At 54.5% G+C, this 23874-nt stretch overlaps 2 protein-coding genes across 2 annotated transcripts; both read left to right on the forward strand.

The window, feature by feature from the left end:
• The first annotated feature begins 2105 nt into the window (after positions 1–2105).
• On the forward strand, positions 2106–9549 carry Erf (ETS2 repressor factor). The gene is made up of 4 exons (XM_050127125.1): positions 2106–2262; positions 6586–6820; positions 7180–7295; positions 7396–9549. Exons 1-4 carry the CDS (start codon positions 2241–2243, stop codon positions 8676–8678), a joined length of 1656 nt encoding a protein of 551 aa, XP_049983082.1. The 5' UTR covers positions 2106–2240; the 3' UTR covers positions 8679–9549.
• A 4690-nt stretch (positions 9550–14239) lies between these two features.
• On the forward strand, positions 14240–23805 carry Gsk3a (glycogen synthase kinase 3 alpha). Its single transcript, XM_050127124.1, has 11 exons — positions 14240–14658; positions 16216–16403; positions 18138–18221; positions 18375–18485; positions 20088–20218; positions 20309–20415; positions 21202–21299; positions 21389–21484; positions 22058–22244; positions 22529–22621; positions 23134–23805. The coding sequence occupies exons 1-11, from the start codon at positions 14376–14378 to the stop codon at positions 23205–23207; spliced, it is 1452 nt and encodes a 483-aa protein (XP_049983081.1). The 5' UTR covers positions 14240–14375; the 3' UTR covers positions 23208–23805.
• Positions 23806–23874: the final 69 nt, after the last annotated feature.

Raw genomic sequence — 23874 nt, forward strand, 5'->3', positions numbered from 1 at the left:
GAATGTTCACATAGCCCAGGCTGGCCTTGAACTGGACCAGTCCTTTTGCTTGAGCGTCCTCAGTGCTGCTGAGATTGCAGGAGTGAGCTAGCTAGCATTCCTAGCATTATTTAATTATTGCTGCTGGCAGTGTAACATAGAGTCTTAAGCCTGCCAAACATATGCTGAGCTAGACCCCAGCCCAATATTTATTGGGTGTTTACATCACATGCGGTTTCTAATAATAATTTTTAATCTTTCAGGATCTACCAGGAGCCCCATTTTACAGATGAGGCTCAAAGAGGTGAGTTCACTTGTTTTAGGTCAGAGAGAGGGCAGCAGAGGCAGGATTGCCACTCAAGTCTGTTTTCCTGGTGGGAAGAGGGGATACTGGGGCTGCTGTCACTGATCTATTTCAAACAGTGACAAGGGCAATGGTAAAACTGGCATCTTAATTGGAATTGTAAGGATCTGGACTTGGGTACTAATCCCAGCACTTCTTTGCTATAGGATCTTGGCAGCTTGGTTTCCACTGTAAGAAAGAGCCTTTTATTTGTCGTCTGTGATAGGGGTTACATTTGTAACCCCCTCATCGGGAGTATGAAGATGCCTCAGACAATGCTTGGCTCAGAGCCTGGCATATCGTGAGCACTCAGAATTGAGAGCTGTTATTGTAACAATGGTGATTATTGCTGGACCACGCTGCTCCCAGAGGGTTACAATATCCGTGGGGAGCTGCACTGTCCGTAGGCAAGGTTACATAATTCCCCAAAGGGGTGACACTTCCCCGGAGACTATGGTCTCCCTAAGGAGGAGGCATGAAACGTCTTTGAAGCACTGGCAAGCTGGTTTAAAGGTTAAATAGGAACCCAACAATAGAGAAGTATGGGGTTGAAGCCCTAAGCACCTACAGCCTGAACCCGATGGGCCTTCACTCTTTCCTGATGAATCTCGCTCTGATTCATCATCTTTCAGTCTTCTAAGCCTACATCGCTTCCTTTGTAACTCCGGTTTATTTTTCATTTTTCCCCGTGACTGTATTAATGCTTAGCTTGTGAGAACATAGCTTCTGTTTGCTCTCTATCCCACTGCAGGCTGCCTACCTGCATCCATCCGATTGGTACCCCGATTTCCTGTTTCCCAGCCTCAGGCTCCATCCATACCTCCCATCTGCTGCAGAGAATACAGACTTAACACTTCCCCTACACTCAGGCCTTTGGTCTTAAGCCCTGTCTTCCTCTCACCCCCAATGCTCCTCCGGAGCACATTTGTTCAGACTTGGGTCGCCCCCTGCATCCTGGCACTACCTCCGGAACCCCCTGCTCCAGTGTGGAGGTGGGGGTTATGTCCGGCTGCGCTCCCAGGACAGCTGCAGCCTGGGGACAGTGGTGATTGTGGGGGCTCCCAAATGCATCCTCTGGTCACTTCCTCCCCAGCTGGACTGCGTCTATCAGGAAGGCCAAGACCCCATCTCCACAGGAGACGAGGGTACAGCCGCCTCCCCATTTCCGATGCTGGGAAATGTTTCCCACCCATTCCACCCCACCCCTGGACAGCTGCCCTCTTTCAGGCTCGGGGTTGAGGGGGGTTGGGTAAACTCAGGCTGGGAAATGGCTATGCTCTTGATCATCCTCCAAGATCCAGACTCCGCCCCCCTGTGGAGAAGATTCTGCCCCTTCCCCACAAAAATTTCTGATCATCCCCCTTCATAAAATTCCTTTCCTCCAAAATGTCCCAAAAGAAACTCTGGAGCCAGGAAAGGGCAGAAGTGAGGCAGCAGGTAGTGAGTGCTGAAGACTTAAGTTCTGCTGACTTAGAGCCTCCAAGAAGGGTCGTGACCCCTAGGACCCCCCCCCCCCAACCCCTTCCCGCCCTCCACTTTCTCCCTCCCCCGCCGCGCGGCCCCTTTAAGCCAAGAGCCGGCCGGTCCTCAGTGGCTGCGCGCCGGCAAGCGTGTGTGTGTGTGTGTGTGTGTGTGTGTGTGTGTGCGCGCGCGCGCGCGTGTGTGTGTGCGCGGGAGGGGGCGGGCACAGTGTCTCCATGGCGACGCGGTGGTGACGTCGCCGGCCGGGGGGCGTGGGCGTCCCGGCCCCGGAGTGCGATATTAACCCGGGAGGCGGCGGCGGGGAGGGGAGAGGCTCTGAGAGGCGAGGCCGGGTGCGGCGGCGAGGGCGTCCCAACGGGCGCGGGACGGGACGGGGCAACGCGGGCGCCAGGAGCAGCGGCCCGGAGTAGGGGCGCCTTGCCCCGGGCCCCCCAGCATGAAGACCCCGGCGGACACAGGTGGGGGCGGGGGCAGCACGTGTGGGGGAGACTTGTTGCCCCGGGAAACCGGGAGGAAAAACTTTGGGCGGGGGGTGAAGGGGTTCAGGGGAGCCCGATTGATCCCCAGTTCTGGGGGGACCCCCAAGCACTCGAAACCTGTTGCTTCTCGTGGCATGAGCTGAGGTGCTGTCTGGGAGCCCCAATTCCGTGGATCCTCTTGGAATGGTGTGGGTGCTGCGGGTGCTGGTCTTTCCCTGCTCGGACCCGGCAACCTGGGCTCTCCAGGGATCTCTGGGGTGGCAGAGTCCCTCCCAGTCGTTCTGTCACGTTGCACTCCGGGGGCCGGGACGTGTGCGGGGCGAGGGGGAAGGGTTCGATACAGGGGCCCGCTATGCTCGATTCCGCGCTACGCGGTCCGGCCGGTGACCTTCACGGCCGCGCGTGCCCCGCACCGGGTGAGCGGGTTACGGGATGGTCCAGAGCAGGGCGTAAGTGGGGAGCACGGGACTCGGGGTCCGAGCTGCACCGCCCCTCCCCCGTCCGTCTCCTCGCTCCCCCGCCCGCACTGAGTCGCAAAGTTCCAAAGCGCAGCCCGAACGTTCGAAAAAGGAACTTTTTGTTTCCGACCTTAGAACGCGCGGCTTTAAGGTGGCTCAGGGGAGACTTGGGTACCCTCCTCCAGCGCGGGCGGAGGCCGGGAGTTGAGGAGGGTGGGAAAGATGGGGGGGAATGCAGAGGCTCCCTCATCGTCCTTCCCCCTCCCCGATCCTGCGCCTCTCTTTCAGCGGGCCGTCTTTTTCCTCCGCCCCTCTCTTCCCCCGCCAAGTTGCTCCTCCTTAAGGGGCCAGGGTTCCCCTCCCCCCCCCCGCATCGCCGGGCGGGGGGCAGCAGGATTAACCCCCCCTCCCACTCGGACTTTTCCCCCCCCTTCCCCTCCCCCGCCGCCCCCGGGCTTGCACAGGCTGGACTTTGCGCTGGGGGAGGGGGCCTCGCCGCCCCCTGCCCGCCTGCCCCGTCGGAATCCGGCCCGGGGCGGGGACGAGGGGGGGGGGGGAAGGGGGCCGGGCGCCGCTGTTCAAACTTGTTTCCTTCCCCCGGCGGCGGCCGCGGCTCGGGCTCCTATGTGCGGGTGTGTGCCCCGACCGGCCCACCCACCCCACCTCCCTGCTCGGCGGGTGGGGGCGGCTCTTAAAGGGCTCGGAGTGGGGCTCCGGCGCCAGGGGATTGGGGCCGAGGAGAGGGGCGGGGGTGGGGCAGGGGTGCGCTGTGCCGTAGGGTCAGTCACGTGCGTCCCACTTACTCCCCGACTCCCACAGGCTCCCGGGCCCTGGGGGCAGCAGGAACCTCGCCTCGCCCGGGGAGGGGACCGAGGCTCCCAGACAACCCCGCCTTGTCTTCCCTCTGTGCTACGGGCCTTGGCTTGACGGGACCTGTAGGGCCACTGCAACCCTGCCTGGGGTCCCGGTCGCGTGTTGGTTCTTTGGGGAAAGCGAGAGACCGGAACGGCCTCCGGGTCGGTCTGTCTCTCCGACTGCGGACCACTACGCGCCCCTCCATCCGATCATCCTCCATCCCGGCGCTTCTCTACTCCGCCGTGGCTGTTTCCCACTTCCTGTTTTCTTCCCGGCTCTGGCGCCATCGAGGTCTGCCTGGAGTGGGGGAGGTGTTGAGGCCCCCCAGGAGGCAGACGTATTTTCACCCCCCCCCACATCTGACCCCTATAGTCCCCTAAAAAAAGTTTAGGTAGTCATGTTAAGTTGGGGGTTGTTTCCCAGAACTTAGGCCCCCACCCAGGCTTGCACAGTCTGGGATATCCAGGTGTGCCTTCTGGGACCCAGCCATCCCAGCCCTTCCTGTCTGCAGCCACTCTACACCCTGTGTTTCTGGAGCCCTTCCCTCAGTCCCAGCCGCCTTCCCCCAGCCTCACTGGACCCACATGCCTGAGAGGTCCTATACCCTCAAGCTTTCTTGCTGCAGAGCTGGTGTTTCCGTGATTTAAGCACGTGGACCCGTATACAACACACACATGGTCTCCTTGCCCGTGCCTGGCTCCTGGCTCCAAGGCCTGGGGAACAGAGCCCCATTGAGACACCCTGACGTCACCCCCAGTCCGTCCCCTCCCCAAAGCTGGGAACAGGCCCTCGTGTATGCTGTGTCCTGATGAGGAAAGCCGGTACTAGGGTGGTGCTGGGGTGGGCCTGGGCTTGAGGAGGGGTCTCTGCCAGAAGTGGCAGCCAGGGTCCAGGCCTGGGGGTGATGTTTTTTAGGGAAGGCGGTTAACAAGGGGGCCTGGGACAGCTCCCAGAATGTGGGCTGGAGGCCTTTCCAGAGCCCCCCACCTCCTTTCCGAGTTCCCTTTGTGTTGCATGCAGTCTCTCTCCCTCTCTTCTGCAAAGTTTATTTTTAGCCTCCTGCTCCCCCGCTCCCAGGACTGTCGCTGCACACACGTTGCCTGGTTACCGGGACACGGAGGCTGGGGCTGGTGGGCTGGGAAGGGTGGCTTTAATTTTGGGGGGGAGGGTGGAAGTCAGTACACCCCTCCACCTCCAGACTGATGTCTTAGGGGCTTCGCCCCCCCCCCTTGGGACTGGGAACCAAATTGGAACTGAGGTGGGAGTAGCGTGGAGCTTTGTGCCCTGATGGGAACCGGGAGAATTTTGGAGGTGGTTCTAGGGTATATGGAGGGGGGACTTGATGACTTGGGATACCCTGGACCTCGATTCTCTATAGCAGAATAGAGATGATGGGGTGAACTCCCGGATTCCCAAGAGAAGGATGGGGCTGTGAGTGCATGGATCCTTAGGGGTTGTCAGGGACTGTCCTTGCTAAACTGAATAGGGCTGCTGGTGCAGGACTCTGGGCAGGTGCAGGACTCTGGGCACAAAGTCCCAAACAGCTGGAAATCATATTCCTGGAACCTGGCAGTGACTGGCTGGTTTGAGGCAGGGATTTCTGAATGGGGCATGTGGACTAAGGGGAGTGCTGAACTGGCCATCCCTTTCTACCCAGGGTTCTGAAGTCTGTGTAGGGGAATGTTGAGTAATGTATTTGGAAAAGGTGGTCCCTGCTGGACTGGAGCTACTGATTCCTGTGTTGTCCCAAGGGGAAGGAACCTCTTTTGGATTTCACTCTGGGGTTGAGGCTATGGGGAGGCTCAGTCTTGTAGAGGCCTGGTCGGTTTCTGCTTGAGCTGGGCCCAAGGGAGGGGAGTACTGACTCACACCAGTTTGGCTAGGGCTTGGGACCCCACCCATTTTTTGCCATGTACCTTGGTCTTCTATAATGGCACTAGGGCCCCTGATCTGCCTTCCCCCCTTCCTTGCCTTCCTCTCCTTTCCCTCCTCCCACCCCTCCATTACCGGCTGCCTAGTACTGAATTATTGATGGCCCCTGATTACCCGGGGGTTTGGGAAATGACAACAGCCGCAGCCCCCCCACCCCAGGCTGCCCACCCCCTCTAGGGACCAAGTCAGCCCACCACCAACCTCTACCCAAGGTTAATGCTGGGGGCGGGCCAGCAGGTGGGCTGGGAGTAAACTGAGGATGGAAAGGAGAGGGTGGAAGAGGGAGGAAGGTGACAGTTCTAGGCCTGCTTGGGCTCTGTCTGGGCCAGGTCCCCTCCATCCAGGTCCTAAGGGTGTACTGGGGGAGGGCATTGTGGCTCAGAGGGTCCAGTGCTGTGGGGGGGTGGAGGGGCTCTCTCTCAGACAGTCTGGGTTTCACTCTCAAGGGAAGACAGAAGCCTCTGTGTGTGCAAGCGCTGACCTCATCGTCAACCAGCCACCCCACCCGGCCTGGTCCTTTTAAGAAAAAAAAAAAAATCCTCTCTAGTCCTTGGTGGGAGTAAGAGCTTCTATGGGTCTAAGAGGAAAGATCATATATGTTTCTAAGGCGAGTATTGCAAAAGCTGGGGGGGGGCACTATTTATTGGCTTTGAATAGAAGTAGGGGTACATAACATAGAAAGGGCTGTACCCCCATCCTACTGGCCACGTGTGCCCTTTCCTGCCCCTCCCCCTCCCCCACTGGCAGCCCTGCCCGCCATCCTGGCTTGGTGCCTGGCCCCCTGGCACTGGCCCCGGGACCCGCCGCCGTTGGTTTCCTGTTTCTCCCGGTGTCGCTGGAGCAGGCTCCAGCTTCCCCTCCTCCTAGCTCTTGTCTAACCCCCTCACAGAGACACATACTGTCACCTTCTGATGGAAGTCTTCATTTGGTGAGGGGAGAGGGCTTTTCCTGGTGATGGAAGGCCGAGGGGCTGGGCAGGAGGTGGACTCTAGGGTGTGACCCAGAGCCCCTGACTTGGCATCTTGACCCCAGGCCACTCCCTATCTCCTGTCCCTAGGGTTTGCCTTCCCAGACTGGGCCTACAAGCCGGAGTCCTCCCCTGGCTCGAGGCAGATCCAGCTGTGGCACTTCATTCTGGAGCTGCTACGGAAGGAGGAGTACCAGGGCGTCATCGCCTGGCAGGGGGACTACGGGGAATTTGTCATCAAGGACCCTGATGAGGTGGCCCGCCTCTGGGGTGTCCGCAAGTGCAAGCCCCAGATGAACTATGACAAGCTGAGCCGGGCCCTGCGGTGAGAAGGGGCTGTGGGTCCTGCAGGCCGTGAGGCTGGTCCCCATGGTTGGAAACCCCTGGTGCATGAGGACAGGTTTGGGTTGGATATCTAGCTCTATCAGATCCTCTAGCTGTGTGAACTTGAGCCTTGGGCAAGTCCTGGCCTTATGAGCTCGTAGGTCACAGATGATATTCCAGGTGGAGAATATAGTCACCATTGGAGCTTGTGGTGTGGTCACTGCTCTCTGGCTACTTGGTCTCTCTTTTGTGGCCTTAGGCGATTGGGTACCCTTTATGAGTGGCACACAGCCATATGTCATGGTGCTTGGGTCCTCTGGAGTGTTCGCCTGATGGCCCCATGGTGTTTTGTGCCCACAGCTATTACTATAACAAACGCATTCTGCACAAGACCAAGGGCAAGCGGTTCACCTACAAGTTCAACTTCAACAAGCTGGTGCTGGTTAATTACCCTTTCATCGACGTGGGGCTGGCCGGTGAGTGTGCCGGGGATGCAGGGACTGGAATGAAGAGGTGGGTCTGCTGTGTCCAGCATGGACCAGAGATCCTGATGCCAACTCTCCCTTCTCTTGTCAGGGGGTGCAGTGCCCCAAAGTGCCCCTCCAGTGCCATCGGGTGGCAGCCATTTCCGCTTCCCCCCTTCAACGCCTTCCGAGGTGCTGTCCCCCACCGAGGATCCCCGATCTCCACCGGCCTGCTCTTCATCTTCCTCCTCGCTCTTCTCTGCTGTGGTAGCCCGACGTTTGGGCCGGGGCTCAGTCAGTGACTGTAGTGATGGCACGTCAGAGTTGGAGGAGCCTCTGGGAGAGGACCCCCGGGCACGACCACCTGGCCCTCCAGAGCTGGGTGCCTTCCGAGGGCCCCCCCTGGCCCGCCTCCCGCATGACCCTGGTGTCTTCCGTGTCTACCCCCGGCCCCGGGGTGGCCCTGAACCCCTAAGCCCTTTCCCTGTGTCACCCTTGGCGGGGCCTGGCTCCCTTCTGCCCCCTCAGCTCTCCCCGGCTCTGCCTATGACTCCCACCCACCTGGCCTACACACCCTCGCCCACGTTGAGCCCTATGTACCCGAGCGGTGGTGGGGGCCCTAGTGGCTCAGGGGGAGGCTCCCACTTCTCCTTCAGCCCCGAGGACATGAAACGGTACCTGCAGGCCCACACCCAAAGCGTCTACAACTACCACCTCAGTCCCCGCGCCTTCCTGCACTACCCTGGGCTGGTGGTGCCCCAGCCACAGCGCCCTGACAAGTGCCCGCTGCCGCCCATGGCACCTGAGACCCCACCGGTCCCCTCCTCAGCCTCGTCTTCCTCTTCCTCCTCTTCATCCCCGTTCAAGTTTAAGCTGCAGCCACCTCCGCTAGGACGCCGGCAGCGGGCAGCTGGAGAGAAGGCTCCAGGAGGCACCGACAAGAGCAGCGGTAGCAGTGGCTCAGGTGGGCTGGCTGAGGGGGCAGGCCCATTGGTCCCCCCACCGCCACCACCCCAGATCAAGGTGGAGCCCATCTCAGAAGGCGAGTCCGAGGAGGTGGAGGTGACTGACATCAGTGACGAGGATGAGGAAGATGGGGAGGTGTTCAAGACTCCCCGTGCCCCACCTGCTCCCCCAAAGCCAGAGCCTGGAGAGGCACCTGGGGCAGCCCAGTGCATGCCCCTTAAACTGCGCTTTAAGCGGCGCTGGAGTGAAGACTGTCGCCTGGAGGGGGGCGGGGCTCTGTCTGGGGGCCCTGAGGATGAGGGTGAGGACAAGAAGGTGCGTGGGGACACGGGCCCTGGGGAGGCTGGGGGGCCACTCACCCCACGACGGGTGAGCTCAGATCTCCAGCACGCCACAGCCCAGCTCTCTCTGGAGCATCGAGATTCCTGAGAGCCATGGGCAAGGGCCCCCGTGTGCCCCCCTCAACACCCCAAGCTTTTGCTGCCTTAACCCCCACAAAGCCCTGGAGGTGAGGGCAGCTCTCTTAGTCTCTTCCCTGCCTCCTCCCTTTCTCCTCCCCACATTTTGTATAAAACTTTTTTTTTTAAATAGTAGGGTGGGTGGGTACCCAAGACTGGGGGCTAATCTCCTCATCTCTGGGTTTCTAAGTTCCGGGCAAAGTGGTGGTGGGGGGCGGGAGGGGGGTGTTAAGGGGGGGCACCTCCATTCTGGGGATTTCTATTTCAGCAGAGGCTTTGGCCTTTTAACACCCAGGAACTTTTTTGTATTACAAAAAAAGGAAGTAAAGCCTTGACCCCCTCCCTGTTCTCTGCCACTTACCTCGTCCTACCCCTTCCCTTCCGAGCCCCCTCCTCCCAGCCCTAACCCTGCCTTCCTTGCCCCTGTAGGGGCTGTGAGTGCCTGGGTTTCTTAGACCCCACAAGGTTGCAGTAAGGGCCGGAGGGACAATTTTATAAACCAAAAATTCTGTGGGGGTGGTGGGGTGGGAGGCAGAGGAAGGTGAGGGGGGCTGCAAATCTGTGGGCCACAAATCTCTACAAGTGCCTGTTCCCCACTCCACCCCAGTACTGGTCCAGTCCCTCACACCCACTCCCAGCTGGTCCTAGGTCTGACCCATGGGCAGGTGGGTCAGGGACAGGAAGGGGGTCCCTTGAAACCAAACTGGAAGCCCCTCTCTGCCTCCCAGGGGTGGCCTGGAGGGCTGTGGTCAAGCCTTATTCTGTATTGGGAATGGAGGGTGGGGTGGGACATAAGGGGGCTGCTGGAGAATGTATTCAAAACAATAAAACTTTGGACCTTTGCCTGTGGTGATCTGTCCTAGGTACTGGGTGCAGCCAGCCACAGCATCACCACAGACCTGCCTTAGTTCCGGGCAGGTTCAGACACACACCTGCTTCCATCTGTGGCCCAAAGGCCTGACTTTGTCGGAACAGGTCATCTGCCTGGGGAGCTCTGACCGCCTTTCAGGTGTCACACGCCTCAGAGTGGATTAAGGACTCTGGCTTTCTCTAGTCTTGCTTGTATTTCCTTGACCGGTTTCCTATCTTCAATCTGCCTCTTGACCCTTAACAGGGTTGAGCCTGTTGTCCCTGGTTCTCCTATGACCTGAATTGCTTTTCCCCTCCAGCTCTTGACTGCTAAGCCACACTCCCATCAGGTCCCTGGTGGAGGGTCCTGTGCTTTGAACTGCCTCTAGCGCCCTGCTCCTCTCAAAATGTGTGTGGAGAAGGGTCTAGTGGTCCACACCTGTAATTCCAGCACTTGGCGAGGTGGGAAGTTCTAGTTTAAGGCTTGCCTGGGCCACATAAAAAGGGGAGTGTCCTGTTATCATTGCTTGGGGTCCTTTGATGAGGCTTGCAGTGCCTTAGGCTGGAGTGGGTGGTTGAATGCTTCTGCTCTTCCAGAAAACCTCAGTTCTGTTTAGAGCACCCATGTGGGGTGACTCATGACAACCCCTAACTCCAGCTCCAGGGAATTTGTTGCCCTCTTCTGGCTTCTGATACCCACATAGAATTGGGATACATTCACACAGATTTACACGTTAAAATCTTTGAAGAAATGTATATATGTTTTTGGGCTATACACTTATTTGTATATCATGTGCTGTGCCCCAGGAGGTCAGAAGAGGGTGTCAGATGTTTTGAAAGTAGAGATGGCTAGGAACTTCCAGTAGTTAGAGGTGGCTAGGAACCTCCACATGACTCCTGGTACCTGACCCTCGGTCATCTTCAGGAGCAGCAAGTGCTCATAACCATCAAGCTGTTTCCAGCCTCAATAAAATTAAATCTTAAAACCTCAAAAATAATTGGTAGTCTTTGTCCCACCAGGGTGATCTCCCCAACCAGCAGGTTTTACGAGGGATTCATTATCCTGATCCTGACCGACATCCTGTGTGTCGTGTATTTAAGCATTCAACATCGAAGTTAAACTTACAGAGACATAGAGCTGAGCTATTCAGGAAAATAGCTCCGAATCCCATGGTCTTGCAACAACTGGATTTTCCAATGGAAAGCCAAGACGGCTGAGTCCAGATCAAGGTGTCCAGGATTAGGATTTGCTGAATGATGTGCTCCTAAAGCTGGAAAAACCGAGTCCTGGAGGAACAATTACCAGAAGAATTCAGGTTGTGATTGCTGGTGGATGCAGACCCCACCTGGACAGTGCAGGTGTATTGCCTGAGGCCCAGAAAGGGGAAGGGGTTCCCCCAAGGCCACACACTTGCTGAGAGATAAGAGTGGGAATTGGAACTCAGGGCCTGTTGGACTGGATTTGCTATAAAACACCACCCTGCGCAGCCCTGAGGGGGAACGAATGAACGCTGAACTGGCAACTGCTATCTACCCCCTGCACTTAGACCTCAACTTGTGCCAGCCCCTGGGTGGGTGGTCCCAGATGATGCATCAGTTGGCAGGGAGGAGAGGATCCAAGACTGGGATACATGCAGAAAACAGGCTCCTGTGGCAGCCTGTGGGCAACTGCTCCCTCTCCTGGGTGATGTAAGCCATTCCCCGGGGGTGGGAACCACTGGGTTATTTCTGGAAGTTGGGATGAGACGTATCTCCTGGCAACGTAGATGCAGCTGAGTTGCTAGTGGGGTGATAGAGGAAGGCGGATGTTGTCACTGCAAGAAAGAAGCAGGACTGGCTAAGTAGCCACAGCAGAACCCTTCAGAGTGCCTCTAATCATGTGACCCCTAAGTGTTCAGCTTCAGAAACCCTTCAGAGGTCAGATCATGGTCTAATCAAACTTGTTGCCCCAGATTCTGACTGTGTGGGATGGCACAGGTGATATTTGGCCTTAAAGACAGCAGGCCCCACCCCCACAGGTCTTTAATCACCCACCTAAATCCATTTGCAGGCCTGGACCATTTCCTGTAAAACGCCCTGAGCCCAGTGTACTGGCACATGCCTCAGGACTGGGAAGGCTCAGGAGGATAGCTGCTAGTTTGAGGCTAGCCTTGCTACAGAACAATACCCTATTTTTTTCTTCTCCTCTTTGGTTTTTTGAGACAGTGTTTCTCTCTGTGACCCTGGCTGTCCTGGAGCTCACTCTGTAGACCGGGCAGGCCTTGAACTCAGAGATCCACCTGTCTCCTGAGTGCTGGGATTAAAGGGGTGTGCCACCATGCCTGCAGAGACCCTATTTCAAAAGAGAAGAAGGGAGGGCTGGGGATGTGGCTCAGTTGACAGAGTGCAAGACCCTTGGGTTCAATTCCCAGCACCATAAATTCGCCCTAGTGGAACATGTCTGTAATCCCAGACCCCGTTTTTAAAGCAAAACAAAGCAGAAGACACCTGACTTTGGTCCTGAGACTTTTGCTTCCAACCAGAAAGTTTCAGGGCATTTTACAAATGAGTCCATTACAACTAAAATCCCATTTGCAACAACAGCCCTCCTGCCAGGTTCCTCCACAACTCCTCCACAGTCTCCTCTTTGTGTTTCTTAACCGTCCTTCGCCTATTCAGGCTGCTTGGAGAGCTTCATGATTTCTCATTCTCTCATATGCCTTTTTACAGATATCTCTCGAGATATTTCTCCATCATGCCCCAATTGTTTTCTGCTGCCTATAGTCTATTAAAGACTTATCTCTTCATGTTTTCTTCATCAGTTCCTCCAAGCATCTTTAGGACCCTCTTAGACACTTGGAGACATTTTACAGATCTCTGACATTTGCCCTGCAATGTTCCACGGAGCTCACCACAAAGACTGGTCCACTGCTGAGGTCCCACGGGTTCTGGCGGTTAAATAATCGGTTCTATCCTGCCACACACCCTAGTGAGACGTCTTAGTCCTATGCGTTGGGGTTTCACTTAAATTTTACTTTTCAGTTCCAAGTAGCCGTCAGAGGGCGGCAGCCATCCATTCGGTTGTGCTACTCCAGAAACGCCCTCTCCAACCGAGCTTGAAGTGTCTGCAGGCTTTGCAAAGGTGGCGGAAGTACCCGCGCTTTGCCTGCTGGATAAAGTAGTCTGAAGAGGCGCTAGCCCTACGATCTGTCTCTGTTCCGTGTCCACTGAGAAATGCAGTCGGAAACTGACCGAGCTGACTGGATGTTAGGCTTCAGAAAAGCCGGGACGATTAGTGCGAACACAGTCTGCGAGTAAAGTAAAGCACAGACAGACAGCGCTTCCATTTTAGACACACACACACACCACCACCAGCACCACCACCACCACCACACCAGTTTCCCAGTATCCTGTGGAGTTACTGCTTTTCTTCTGGTTATTAATTCGGGAAATCGGGCTCCTCAACATACGCAGGAAAACACAAGCTGCTTCTTGTAGCCGCTGGCTTTTTTCATTTGGATCCTCTAGGATCTTGTAATTTAGAATATCGAGTGGAGGTTCAGGACAGAAATTGTATGTGTGTGTGTGTGTGTGTGTGTGTGTTTTAATCGTGCAGCTCATCCTCTTGATCCTAGTCGTATTGCTAGAGAGAGGGAGAATATCCGAAAACAAGTTTGAGACACGGTTGGGATTGTTTATTAAATCTTTTGAGAATGCAGAGAGGAAAGGTTTTTCTCTTCTCAATATGTGGCCACTTGGGACTCTTTTTTTCCAGCAGTCACTGATCGGCTTTGGCTCATTCCTAGGACCTGGGGACCAGGGAGGAGACATTGTAACTCACTGCAATTTCCCCAGGGAACTGTCGTCCTTAACCTTTCACCTACACTCTCAGGCACAGTACTCCCTTTGGACTACAGTTCCCAAGAAGCCCCTGCGCCTAACTTCACAAAGAGTCAATTCCACTGTGGACTATTCCCAGCATGCGCCTGGCTTGAACTTCATTTCCCAGAAGACACAAGGCTCACTGAAGCAACGCGCTTGAACACTTGGTGTCGACTACATTTCCCGGAAGGAACTGCGGCGCAGCAACTGGGCAGAGAGAGCGCGATGCCTACTCCATTTCCTATCCTATTTCTTCCAGTTACAATATCTACTTGGAGTTTGAGGATCACCCGAGACTTCATTTCCTAGCGTGCTTTATAAATAGCTCTACACCTGCAATGCGGTGAGGGCGTGGTGACGACTCCATTTCCCAGTGTGCTTCACAGCTCAAGAACCGAGTATTCACGAGTGTGGACTCGATTTCCCAGAATGCACCCGGCGCAGGAAGTCACCGACAGCTCACAGATTTGGTGGGTGACTAGACTCCATTTCCCGGCATGCTTCTGGCTTGGCTCGGCTGCTGCATGTGGATGGAGTAGCTAAGATTTCACCTCTGATACCCTGTGAGGGTCGCTGTCGCATCTGTGTAGTGGGCGTGCGGCTCTGGCTGTGTTTACCGAAGTGTTTCAAGTTGTCTTTTGGCAGAGTCGGATGACATTACCCAGGACTATATTTCCCGACGTGCAGCGCGAACCGTCAGCACCCCCCCCCCCTGCTTCTCTGAGGTCTTGAGAACTCCATTTCCCGGCGTGCTGTGCGAGTCGAGGGTGGCGACAACGAAGCCGACCGCAGAGGGACTTCATCTCCCGGCGTGCCCCGCGGCGGGCGCTGGGCCGGAGCCGGAGCCCGAACGGCGCGGCCTGGAAGAGGCCGGAGCCCAGGGGAGGCGGCGGCAGAGGCAGCGGCGGGGGCAGCCCAGGCAGCCCGAGCCCCGCGGCCTGGGCCTGCGCTCGGCGCCATGAGTGGCGGCGGGCCTTCCGGAGGCGGCCCTGGGGGCTCGGGCCGGGCACGGACCAGCTCGTTCGCGGAACCAGGAGGCGGAGGCGGAGGCGGTGGCGGCGGCCCTGGGGGCTCGGCCTCTGGCCCAGGAGGCACTGGCGGCGGGAAGGCGTCAGTCGGGGCTATGGGTGGGGGCGTGGGAGCCTCGAGCTCCGGGGGTGGCCCCAGCGGCAGCGGCGGAGGAGGCAGCGGTGGCCCCGGCGCGGGCACTAGCTTCCCGCCGCCTGGAGTGAAGCTGGGCCGTGAGTACTTAGAGGTGCCCTGTGGGGTGGTGATCTGGGTTTCCCAAGCCCATCAAACGGCGATCAGATTCTTTCATGTACCCAGATAGAAGCTCGAGGTTACCCTGCTGCTTCAAACAGAGGTCTGAGCTCTCTGTCTTCCAGATAAAGGAGTTTGGGGGTTATCATCACTTGGAGTTTAGAATCAGAATAACCAACATCCGAGTAACAGAGGTCACAGGCCCCATTCTTCCAGTAGCCAGTATCAAGGTCTCGGGTACTTGACGACGTTGCCATCCACTAGAGAACAGGATCAGAGGTCATAGTTACTTGCCAATGGTGATCTAGGATTATTGTCCCCTAAGAGACAAGAATAAGATCACTGCCACCATCCTATACAAAAAGAGGGCTATTCATTTCCTTTCCACCAAAAATGGGAATTTGGATTGAATCCCTCTTAGATACACAGATTTAGGATTACTAGTGTTCCTATAGAACAGGGCCAGGCTTCAAACATAAGGCCTGACATTACCACCTTACCCATTGAAAATGTGTAGACTTGGGTCCCCAGTGGTGACAATGGTGCTGTTTATAAATAAGAACAAATTGGGAATAATATGGGCTTCAAATTAAGCTCATCAGTAATGCTCTTTTAAAAAATAAGGGGGCGGGGCCATTTAGCAAAAATGGAAAGAGAGGGCTTGGATTACACCTACTTTAAAATATGAGTTTAAAGTGGCTGTCATTGGCTTGAAAGAAAAATAGCAATGTAGGATTATTTTTCAAAATGTCACTCACTGGCCCCTCCCAATTAGAATTTGCTGATAAGTTTCCTTAAGGGAGTGGGGCTGGAATCCAAGCGCTCCTCTGATGGCCCCTGGACAGACTACTCTCTAGCAGTTCTGGAGATAGCTGTTCCATTCTCAAGTCAGGTGCTACTCGGGACCACAGAGACGGAGAAGCTGGGCCAGTGCCCATCCCATTGCGAAGTATTTGGTAAAAGTAACAGCACCCCCTACCCCATCTGTGCTCCCAAGTGAGGGTTAGGGCTGTCACAGTTCATTTCTGTCACTCAGTACCAGTGGTAATGGTCCTTGCTCTGTTGGGCAGGACTTAGAAGTCAGTACCCTCTGACTGAGAATGGCCAAAGTGTTCCTGAAGAAAGAACACCCCATAGTTTCCATTCTTTTGAGTGGAAGACAGTACCTTGTGCCTGCCCTACAGAAGGGACTAAGGCTGGGGAGCTGAACTCTACACCTGGGGTATTGGTGGCCCCCACCACCAAGCTGCAGTTTGCTAGGTGAAATTAGGTGCTTAGCCATTAATGGGATATGTTTGAATGCCAGTGTCCTCCAATATGGGAAACAGAGTTTAGGGTTTTGGAGGCAGGTGCCAGGTCACTGGAGTGACCTGCTTCCCATGCTTAGGTATTGAATCCACGGTGTGTGACAGACAGTTAGTTACATAGAGTAAGCACTGTCTCTTCCCCCGCAGTGAGCTTTTTGAATAGCTTCCCCTCCATGGGCTGTAGTGACCACAGAGAAGAGATCAGTGGATTGTATTCCCTTTGTTCCTTAGGTGACAGCGGGAAGGTGACCACAGTGGTAGCCACTCTAGGCCAAGGCCCAGAGCGTTCCCAAGAGGTGGCCTATACTGACATCAAAGTGATTGGCAATGGCTCATTTGGAGTCGTGTACCAGGCACGGCTGGCAGAGACGAGGGAACTGGTGGCCATCAAGAAGGTTCTTCAGGACAAAAGGTTCAAGGTAGCTTGGGTAGACTGGAGGTTTGGGGAATGGCAGTAACTGCTGATTGTGCCCAGCAATAGCTGGGATCTAGAATTTAATATTCTTCTTATTTATTTTGGTATTTTGAGTCAGGGTTTCTCTGTAGCTTTGGGGTCTGTCCTGGAACTCACTCTGTAGACCAGGCTGGCCTCAAACTCAGAGATCCGCCTGCCTCAGCCTCATGAAGCTGGGATTAAAGGCGTGTGCCACCATGGCCCAGCAAATTTAATATTCTTAGTATTATTTATTCATGTGTGCATATGTAGTTGTCTGTATGTAAGTGTGGCTGGCATGTGTGTGTCATGGTGCGTATGTGGAGGTTAGGCAACTGTTGGGAGTTGGTTCTCCTACCACTGTGGAATCCAGGGGTCAGACTCAGGCCATCAGGCTAAAATGACAACTACTTTTATCTACTGAAACATCTCAACAGCCTGAGCTGGGATTTCAGCTGGACCTGAGCATGGGCCTCAGGAGAGGGGGAAGGAAGGGAGTGAACTGGGAGGAAGCTGGGAAATGTAAATTCCAGAATAGTTGAGAGCTAATGTTTACTGGGCATTTCCTCAGTGTAAAGGCTTGACAGGCAAGTTCTAATTTAATTTACCTGCAGAGTCTCTGAGGGCAGCAGAAATGAGGCTGCATAGTAAGGCCCTTTCAGGGGGAGGCCCTGGGCTGTTGACCTCTGAGTCCTTCTCAACTACTTGGCCACGTCTCTGCTAGAAGAAAGGGTCTGGTAAGGCTGATGCTGGTAGCTCTGAAAGTCGTGCTCTGACCCAGACATCTGCCAGTGCCTAATGGAATTCAGCCTTTTTGGTAGCCACTTGCCTAGGTGCAGGGCAGGGCTCTGTACCCAGAGGAAAGGGTGCTCTGTGAGTTAGCTGAGGCCTGGGAAACTAGCAGGAAAGAGAGGGAAGTGGAGGGTTATGTGCTCCGTGGAGGACTGTGCCAGACTATATGGGGTAACACCTGGGGCTGTACAGGAAGGACTCTGGGACAGGAGGAGCTCTGGGGTGTCAGTCAGCGTTCTGAGGCCCTACAGGGAAGAGACGCAGGCATGGAGTGGAAGATGAGATTGGAAGTGTGGAGTCTAGGGTTTAAGCTGGAGATATGAGTCCGCAGTACTTCCAGGGAAGGTGATAGGGAGTGATAGGGGGTCAGGGTGAACCAGGTAACCACTGCTGTCTACTGCTTGTGCCTGTGTCTGGTGGTGATGTTTCTGTGGTTTGGTAATATGTGGGGTTGAACCCAGAGGCTTGTGCATGCTGTGTGAGTGCTTCACCAGGGAGCTAGCTAGATCCCTAGTACAGAGCTGCACTAAGGTGCCCAGACTGTCCTTGAACTGGAAATCCTTCTGCCTTAGCCTTCTGAGTAGCTGAGACCAAGTAAATTTCTCAAGAGATGCTGAGGGCTGGCATTATGAAGGAAATAATTGACCTTCCACATGTTAGCAGTAGTTAGAAAACTTCTGAAAAGCAGGTTGAAGTAAACACATTGGTGACCCAGGACTAACTGACCCATAGGCACCAGCTTGCATGTGAGGGAAGGGGCCGGGGTGAAGAAGGAATCTTTTTTTCCCTCCACCAAGCCTTGGAGCCTTGAGTTTGGAACACAGGGAACAGAAATATTAGCAGAAATAGGTGTAGGGTGGAGGTGAGGGTACTGGGGCCGGGGGAGGCAGAGGATTGGATGTATTGACACTCTCCCTTTGCCCTCTAGAACCGAGAGCTGCAGATTATGCGTAAGCTGGACCACTGCAATATCGTGAGGCTACGGTACTTTTTCTACTCCAGTGGGGAGAAGGTGAGACATTGGGAATCTAAGGTGTGTGTGGGGGGTATTGCCATACTTAGATGCTGTCCATTTTCCCCTGCCTGTCCCAAGAGGTCCTATCTGTCCTTCTCTGTTTTCTGCACACCTCCTGTCTTTCCTGACAATCTCTCCTTTGCCCTCCAGAAAGATGAGCTGTATTTAAATCTGGTGCTGGAATATGTGCCCGAGACAGTGTACCGGGTGGCTCGTCACTTTACCAAGGCCAAACTGATCATCCCTATCATCTATGTCAAGGTAGGCAGTCAGGCTGCTGCAGCACAGACCCACAAAACCAGGGCTCTGAGGCCATGTGTCTATGGCTTCCTGCATCTTCTGAATTTAGGTTGGTCTGTAAAGGCCTATGTCCCCTGTCTTCAGCCTTGTAGCTTGTAGATGGTTTGGTAAGTCCAGAGGAGGGCCAAGGCAAGGGCTTGCCAAAGAGGTAGAAAAGGAACTAACTGCTCCACACAATTGGACCATTGGGTTGGGGTAGGTGGGAAAGCCTAGAAAAAGGGTGTGCCCACACAGAAGAGCCGTCTCACCTTGGGCCTGTTCATGGCTTCAGCACCTTGTACCTGGGTGAGTTGATGCTGATGTGGGCTGTGCTTGTGGCTGCTCTTGTGGTCAGCCAGTGCTGAGCACTTCCAAAGGCACAGCTGACTGAAACCAAGACCTTGCCCGTGAAGAGCATGCCTGTTAGTCTGGGCATGGTGGTATAAAATACCTTTTGTCCCAGCACTCAGGAGGCAGAGACAGGAAGATCTGAGTTCAAGGTCATCCTGGTCTACATAGTAAGCATCAGGACAGGCAGGACTACAGAAAGAGACCCTGCCTTTAAGACACTGATGGCAGGCACCATCACAGACCATGATAAAGCTGAGGAGCTGCTGCAATGTAGAGGGCCACAGGGAGTTCTGGGAACTGAATGCCCTTCCCTGCCTGGCTTGAGGTGAGAAAGATCAAGGAACACTGGGAGGAGAGTAGTATGATGATGCAGGTACAGGAAGAGGGGTCCCTGTGTCGAGCAGTTAGCAGCTAGTTAATATATATAGGGACTGGCCTAGACAGGGGATGCAGGAGAAAGTAAACTCAAAGGTCCTGGCTGCATGTTGTTGTGGTGCATGCCTGTAATCTCAGCACTGGGGAGGCTAAGGCACGAGGATTTCAAGTTAAAGGCCATCTTGGAATCTAGTGTTTGACCCTGTGCCAAAAAAAAAAAAAAAAAAAAAAAAAATTCCCAGAAAGGTTCCATGGGTAAAGGTGCTTGTTACAAAGCTTGAGGACCAATTACTGGGATCTACACGATCAAAGAACTGACGCCAGCAAGTTTTCCTCTGATTGCCAGTTGTGGTCTATGGTGCACATATCACCATCCTCCCCCAGAGGTGGGCATGTATACTCAATCGAAATGTAATACAAATTAAAATCAAAACCAGAAACCTTACTTAGGTTCTAGTCAGTGGCATAAGGAGGGCAGGGAATGAAGCTGGAAGAGCTGTCAGTGGGAGGCCTCGGCCTCCAGAGCTAGTGGTTTTTGGTGAGAGGGGAAGCAGAGTGCCTGGCTCACACCTGTTATGTCAAGACCTGGTGTCACTCTTCAGGCTGTGCCAGGGGAGACTGGGCAGTCGTTCCCTATGTGGGGGTCAGTCCTAGTCCCAGCAAGCCGTCCTTAAGCATGAGTCAGAAATTGGGAATGGGGCCCTCTGGCCTATGCAAAGTATGAGGATCAGGGGTTTCAAAACAGGGTTCAGGAACTGGGGCCATCAATAGCCAGCAAGGAGAATGGTCTGATGTGGGCCAGCAATGTGCATGTGGGAAGCAGTGGGCTGGAGTAGAGCTGTGCCCTGCCCATTTTAGGTGTACATGTACCAGCTCTTCCGGAGCTTGGCCTACATCCACTCCCAAGGTGTGTGTCACCGTGACATCAAGCCCCAGAATTTGCTTGTGGACCCTGACACTGCTGTCCTCAAGCTCTGTGACTTTGGCAGGTAAGTCTGACCTAGAACCTGTGGGGTACCTAAAAGGGTGAGAGCCTCAGCCTTGGGTTTATGCTTAACCCTGCCTGTCTTTTCCCACAGTGCAAAGCAGTTGGTTCGGGGGGAGCCCAATGTTTCCTACATCTGTTCTCGGTACTACCGTGCCCCAGAGCTCATCTTCGGAGCCACAGATTACACCTCATCCATCGGTCAGTTAGGGAACAGAGACTGGGGAGTGGCAGTCTTGGCAGGTTTTAAGCTCCTGGGCACTGTTGCAGGCTTGGTGATTAAAGCTTACCGTCTGTTCCAACACTGATTCTCACAGGTTGAGGCTGGCGCTGGTGCGTCTTGTTTGGAGCAGTCAGACAAGGGAAGGCTGGTTGCTATACAGCTACTGCCAGGGGCTCAACAGCTGGCCAGGGCAGGGCTGAGATCTCAAGACTAATTTGACTCTAGAGCCCACCACCACTCTAGACCCTCCCAGTCAGTCTGGTGGAGGGAAGGGGGTGGTGGCCTGCTCCCAGGGCCCATCTTTTTCTGTTCCTGAGGGAGCATTACCCTCTTCCAGACCTGAAGGAAGGCTGCAATGAGAACATGTATATGAAAGGGTTGAAGAGGAGCTGGGATGGTCCTAGGTGTGAACTTGTACCATATAGGCCAAGGTAGGGAGGGGGGTGAGCAGGCCAGGCCACAGTTCTTCCCATGAGCAGGACAGAAAGCTTTCTTGTGTCCCAAAGCACACAGGTGCCAGTTGACTGGGTCAGGCCTTGTATTGGCCTAGTAGAGAAGGGTTCAACGGGTTCATTGGGGGTCACTCACAGAGGGCATGGGGGCTGTAAGTGCAGCTGAGCCAGGTAGACCTGGAGGTTCAGGCTTCAGTTTCCCGTTCTGGTTGTGGTCTTGAGCCAGTACCTCTGGAGATAGCCATGTGTGCAAAAGGAGTGGACTTGACAGCTTTGGCTGCCTAGTGTTGAACTTCTGCCCTTCCCCTTCAGATGTGTGGTCAGCTGGCTGTGTACTGGCTGAGCTGCTTCTTGGCCAGCCCATCTTCCCTGGGGACAGTGGAGTGGACCAGCTTGTGGAGATCATCAAGGTGAAGGCAGGGGCAGGGGCAGGGGCAGGGAAGGTGGGCCCGGCCTGAGGAAAGGGCCCTTGTTTCAGACTCCTCCGTTTCTTTTCCAGGTACTAGGAACGCCAACCAGGGAACAAATCCGAGAGATGAACCCCAACTACACAGAGTTCAAGTTCCCACAAATCAAAGCTCACCCCTGGACAAAGGTAGGGCAGTACTAGGGATTCATACAGCATGGCTGAAGAGCTGGGTCCCCTTGAAGGCCAGCTGATCTGGAGACCTGGCTTAAAAATCATAGCTTGTGGGGCTTGAGACGTGGCTCAGTGGTTAAGAGCACTTGTTACTCTTACAGAGGACCTGGGTTCAATTCCCAGCACCCACATGGTGGCTCACAACTACCTGTAAGCCCAGTTCCAGGGGATCCTACAGGCATGTGTGTGGTCAACAGCCATGCACTCAGGCACCATATTCATAAAGTAAAATAAACAGATATAAAAAATAAAAATAAGTTATGGCTGGGGGTGTGTGTCTGAAGTTAAACAGGGAGTCAGTCAACAACACTTTCAGATTGTGAAGTTTATAGAATTTTAAAAGTTGAGAACCCATAGGTAAATACAAGATTCCCATTTATGTAGTGGCAAGGAAACTGAGCTAGCTGCTCAGTTCAGTATTTATGCCTGTTTCCTTATTGGGGAGGTGGGTGTCAGGGAGGCAACAGGTGTGCCCTATAAGGCACACCATCCTGGTGTCACAGCACCCACCTGCTTAACTACCCACAGGTATTCAAATCTCGGACACCACCTGAGGCCATTGCGCTCTGCTCAAGCCTGTTGGAGTACACTCCATCCTCAAGGCTCTCCCCACTAGAGGCCTGTGCCCACAGCTTCTTTGATGAACTGCGGTGTCTCGGAACCCAGCTACCCAACAACCGCCCGCTTCCCCCCCTCTTCAACTTCAGTCCTGGTGGTGAGAGCACAGCTTGGGGCCTGTGGAGTTTTTGGGGGACATGGAGAGACAGGACTAGGAGCTGAGAGGGTACAGGGCAGCCCTGGACTCAGCCAGATGTCACCACCATATTGTGGCTAGATGCTACATCTTTTCAAGTTTTACACCAAGAGTCCTGTGGCTAATGTCTCTACTACCTGACCTTGCCAGTAACTGGGTCCCTGTTTGGTACCCCATCCTAACCTTAACTGGCTTTCCAAATGCCCTGCTTCTCCCTGACTGGGCATGTCAATTCCTGTGTCTAGAACTCTCCATCCAACCGTCTCTCAATGCCATTCTCATCCCTCCTCACTTGAGGTCCCCAGCAGGCTCTACTGCCCTCACCTCGTCCTCACAAGGTAAGTTGGGGAACATGTGTTGAGGATAAAGCGGGGGCTTCTATAGGTTTTAATTTGTCGACATTTGATGGCACAGAAGGCATAGCATGTCATCAACCTTAGGACAGTATTGGCCACATTTGTGTTTAAATGCCAAACATTTCTTGGTCTGAACAAAATAAACAGAAAGTTGCCCACATTTAAACACTGGGCCATTTTGGGTAAAAACAAAAAAAAAAAAAAACCCCTGATTTCCTGTTTCTTTGGGGGAGAAAACTGGATTTGGTAGCTGTGGGTCTGTCTGTCTCCTGACAGCAGTTGGAGCTCTGTCCAGCTGCTCCTTTCTTCCATGGAGCCTGGCTCCCTGATGTGAGCCACTTTAGTGTCAGGCTGGCCTTTGGCATCTGAGTTTGTAGCCCTGAACAAGAAGTGACAGCTGTCAGCTTCTTGCAGTGTCTTGAAACAAGTTCTACTCTCATGGCATGGCGGTGGGGATGATGCAGAAGCTAACTGTCTCCTCCTCCCTCCTTCAGCTTTAACTGAGACTCAGACCGGCCCAGACTGGCAGGCACCTGATGCCACAACTACCCTGGCTAACTCTTCTTGAGGGCCCCACCAACTACCCCTCCACATCCATCTGGGAATTCCCAAGTGGGGCTGGGAAGGGGGGGGCATAGCCTCATCAAGCTCCTGCCCTGGCTGGGCCCCTAGACTAGAGGGCAGAGGTAAATGAACTCCTACCCCTAACATCTAGGCCCTCCCTCCTCAGCCTTACCTTTGTGGTGGGCTTTTTAAAGAGGATTTTAACTGGTTGTGGGGAGGGAAGAGAAGGAAGGACGGGGGTTTAGGGCTACGAGGACCTTCTACCCCTTTGGTCCCCTCCCCTCCCCCAGGCTACCACTCCTTTCCCCCTCCCATGTCCCTTGTAAATAGAACCAGTCCAGCCCACCTTTTCCCTCCCCTGGCCCCCCTGGGTGTAAATAGATTGTTATAATTTTTTTCTTAAAGAAAAACGTCGATTCACACCATCCAACCCACCCCTCTCCTCAGCTGTATCCCCTTCTTGTCCTCTGCTCCCAAGGCTTCTACCCTCTCCCTATCCTGGAAGGAGGGAGTAGGGAAAGAGCCCCTGGTGTCTTAGTTTCCACAGTAAGGTTTGCCTGTGTACAGACCTCCGTTCAATAAATTATTGGCATGAAACCCTTCTTCCTGTCTGGCTGCCTGTTTCCACAGAGGTGAGGGGGTTCAGGGCTTAGAATGAGCTCTACCTCAGG

The sequence above is a fragment of the Alexandromys fortis genome, unplaced genomic scaffold (genome assembly GCF_014885135.2).
Source record: "Alexandromys fortis isolate MF-2015 unplaced genomic scaffold, M_Fortis_MF-2015_v1.1 scaffold_262, whole genome shotgun sequence".
In the NCBI taxonomy this organism is placed as follows: Eukaryota; Metazoa; Chordata; class Mammalia; order Rodentia; family Cricetidae; genus Alexandromys; species Alexandromys fortis.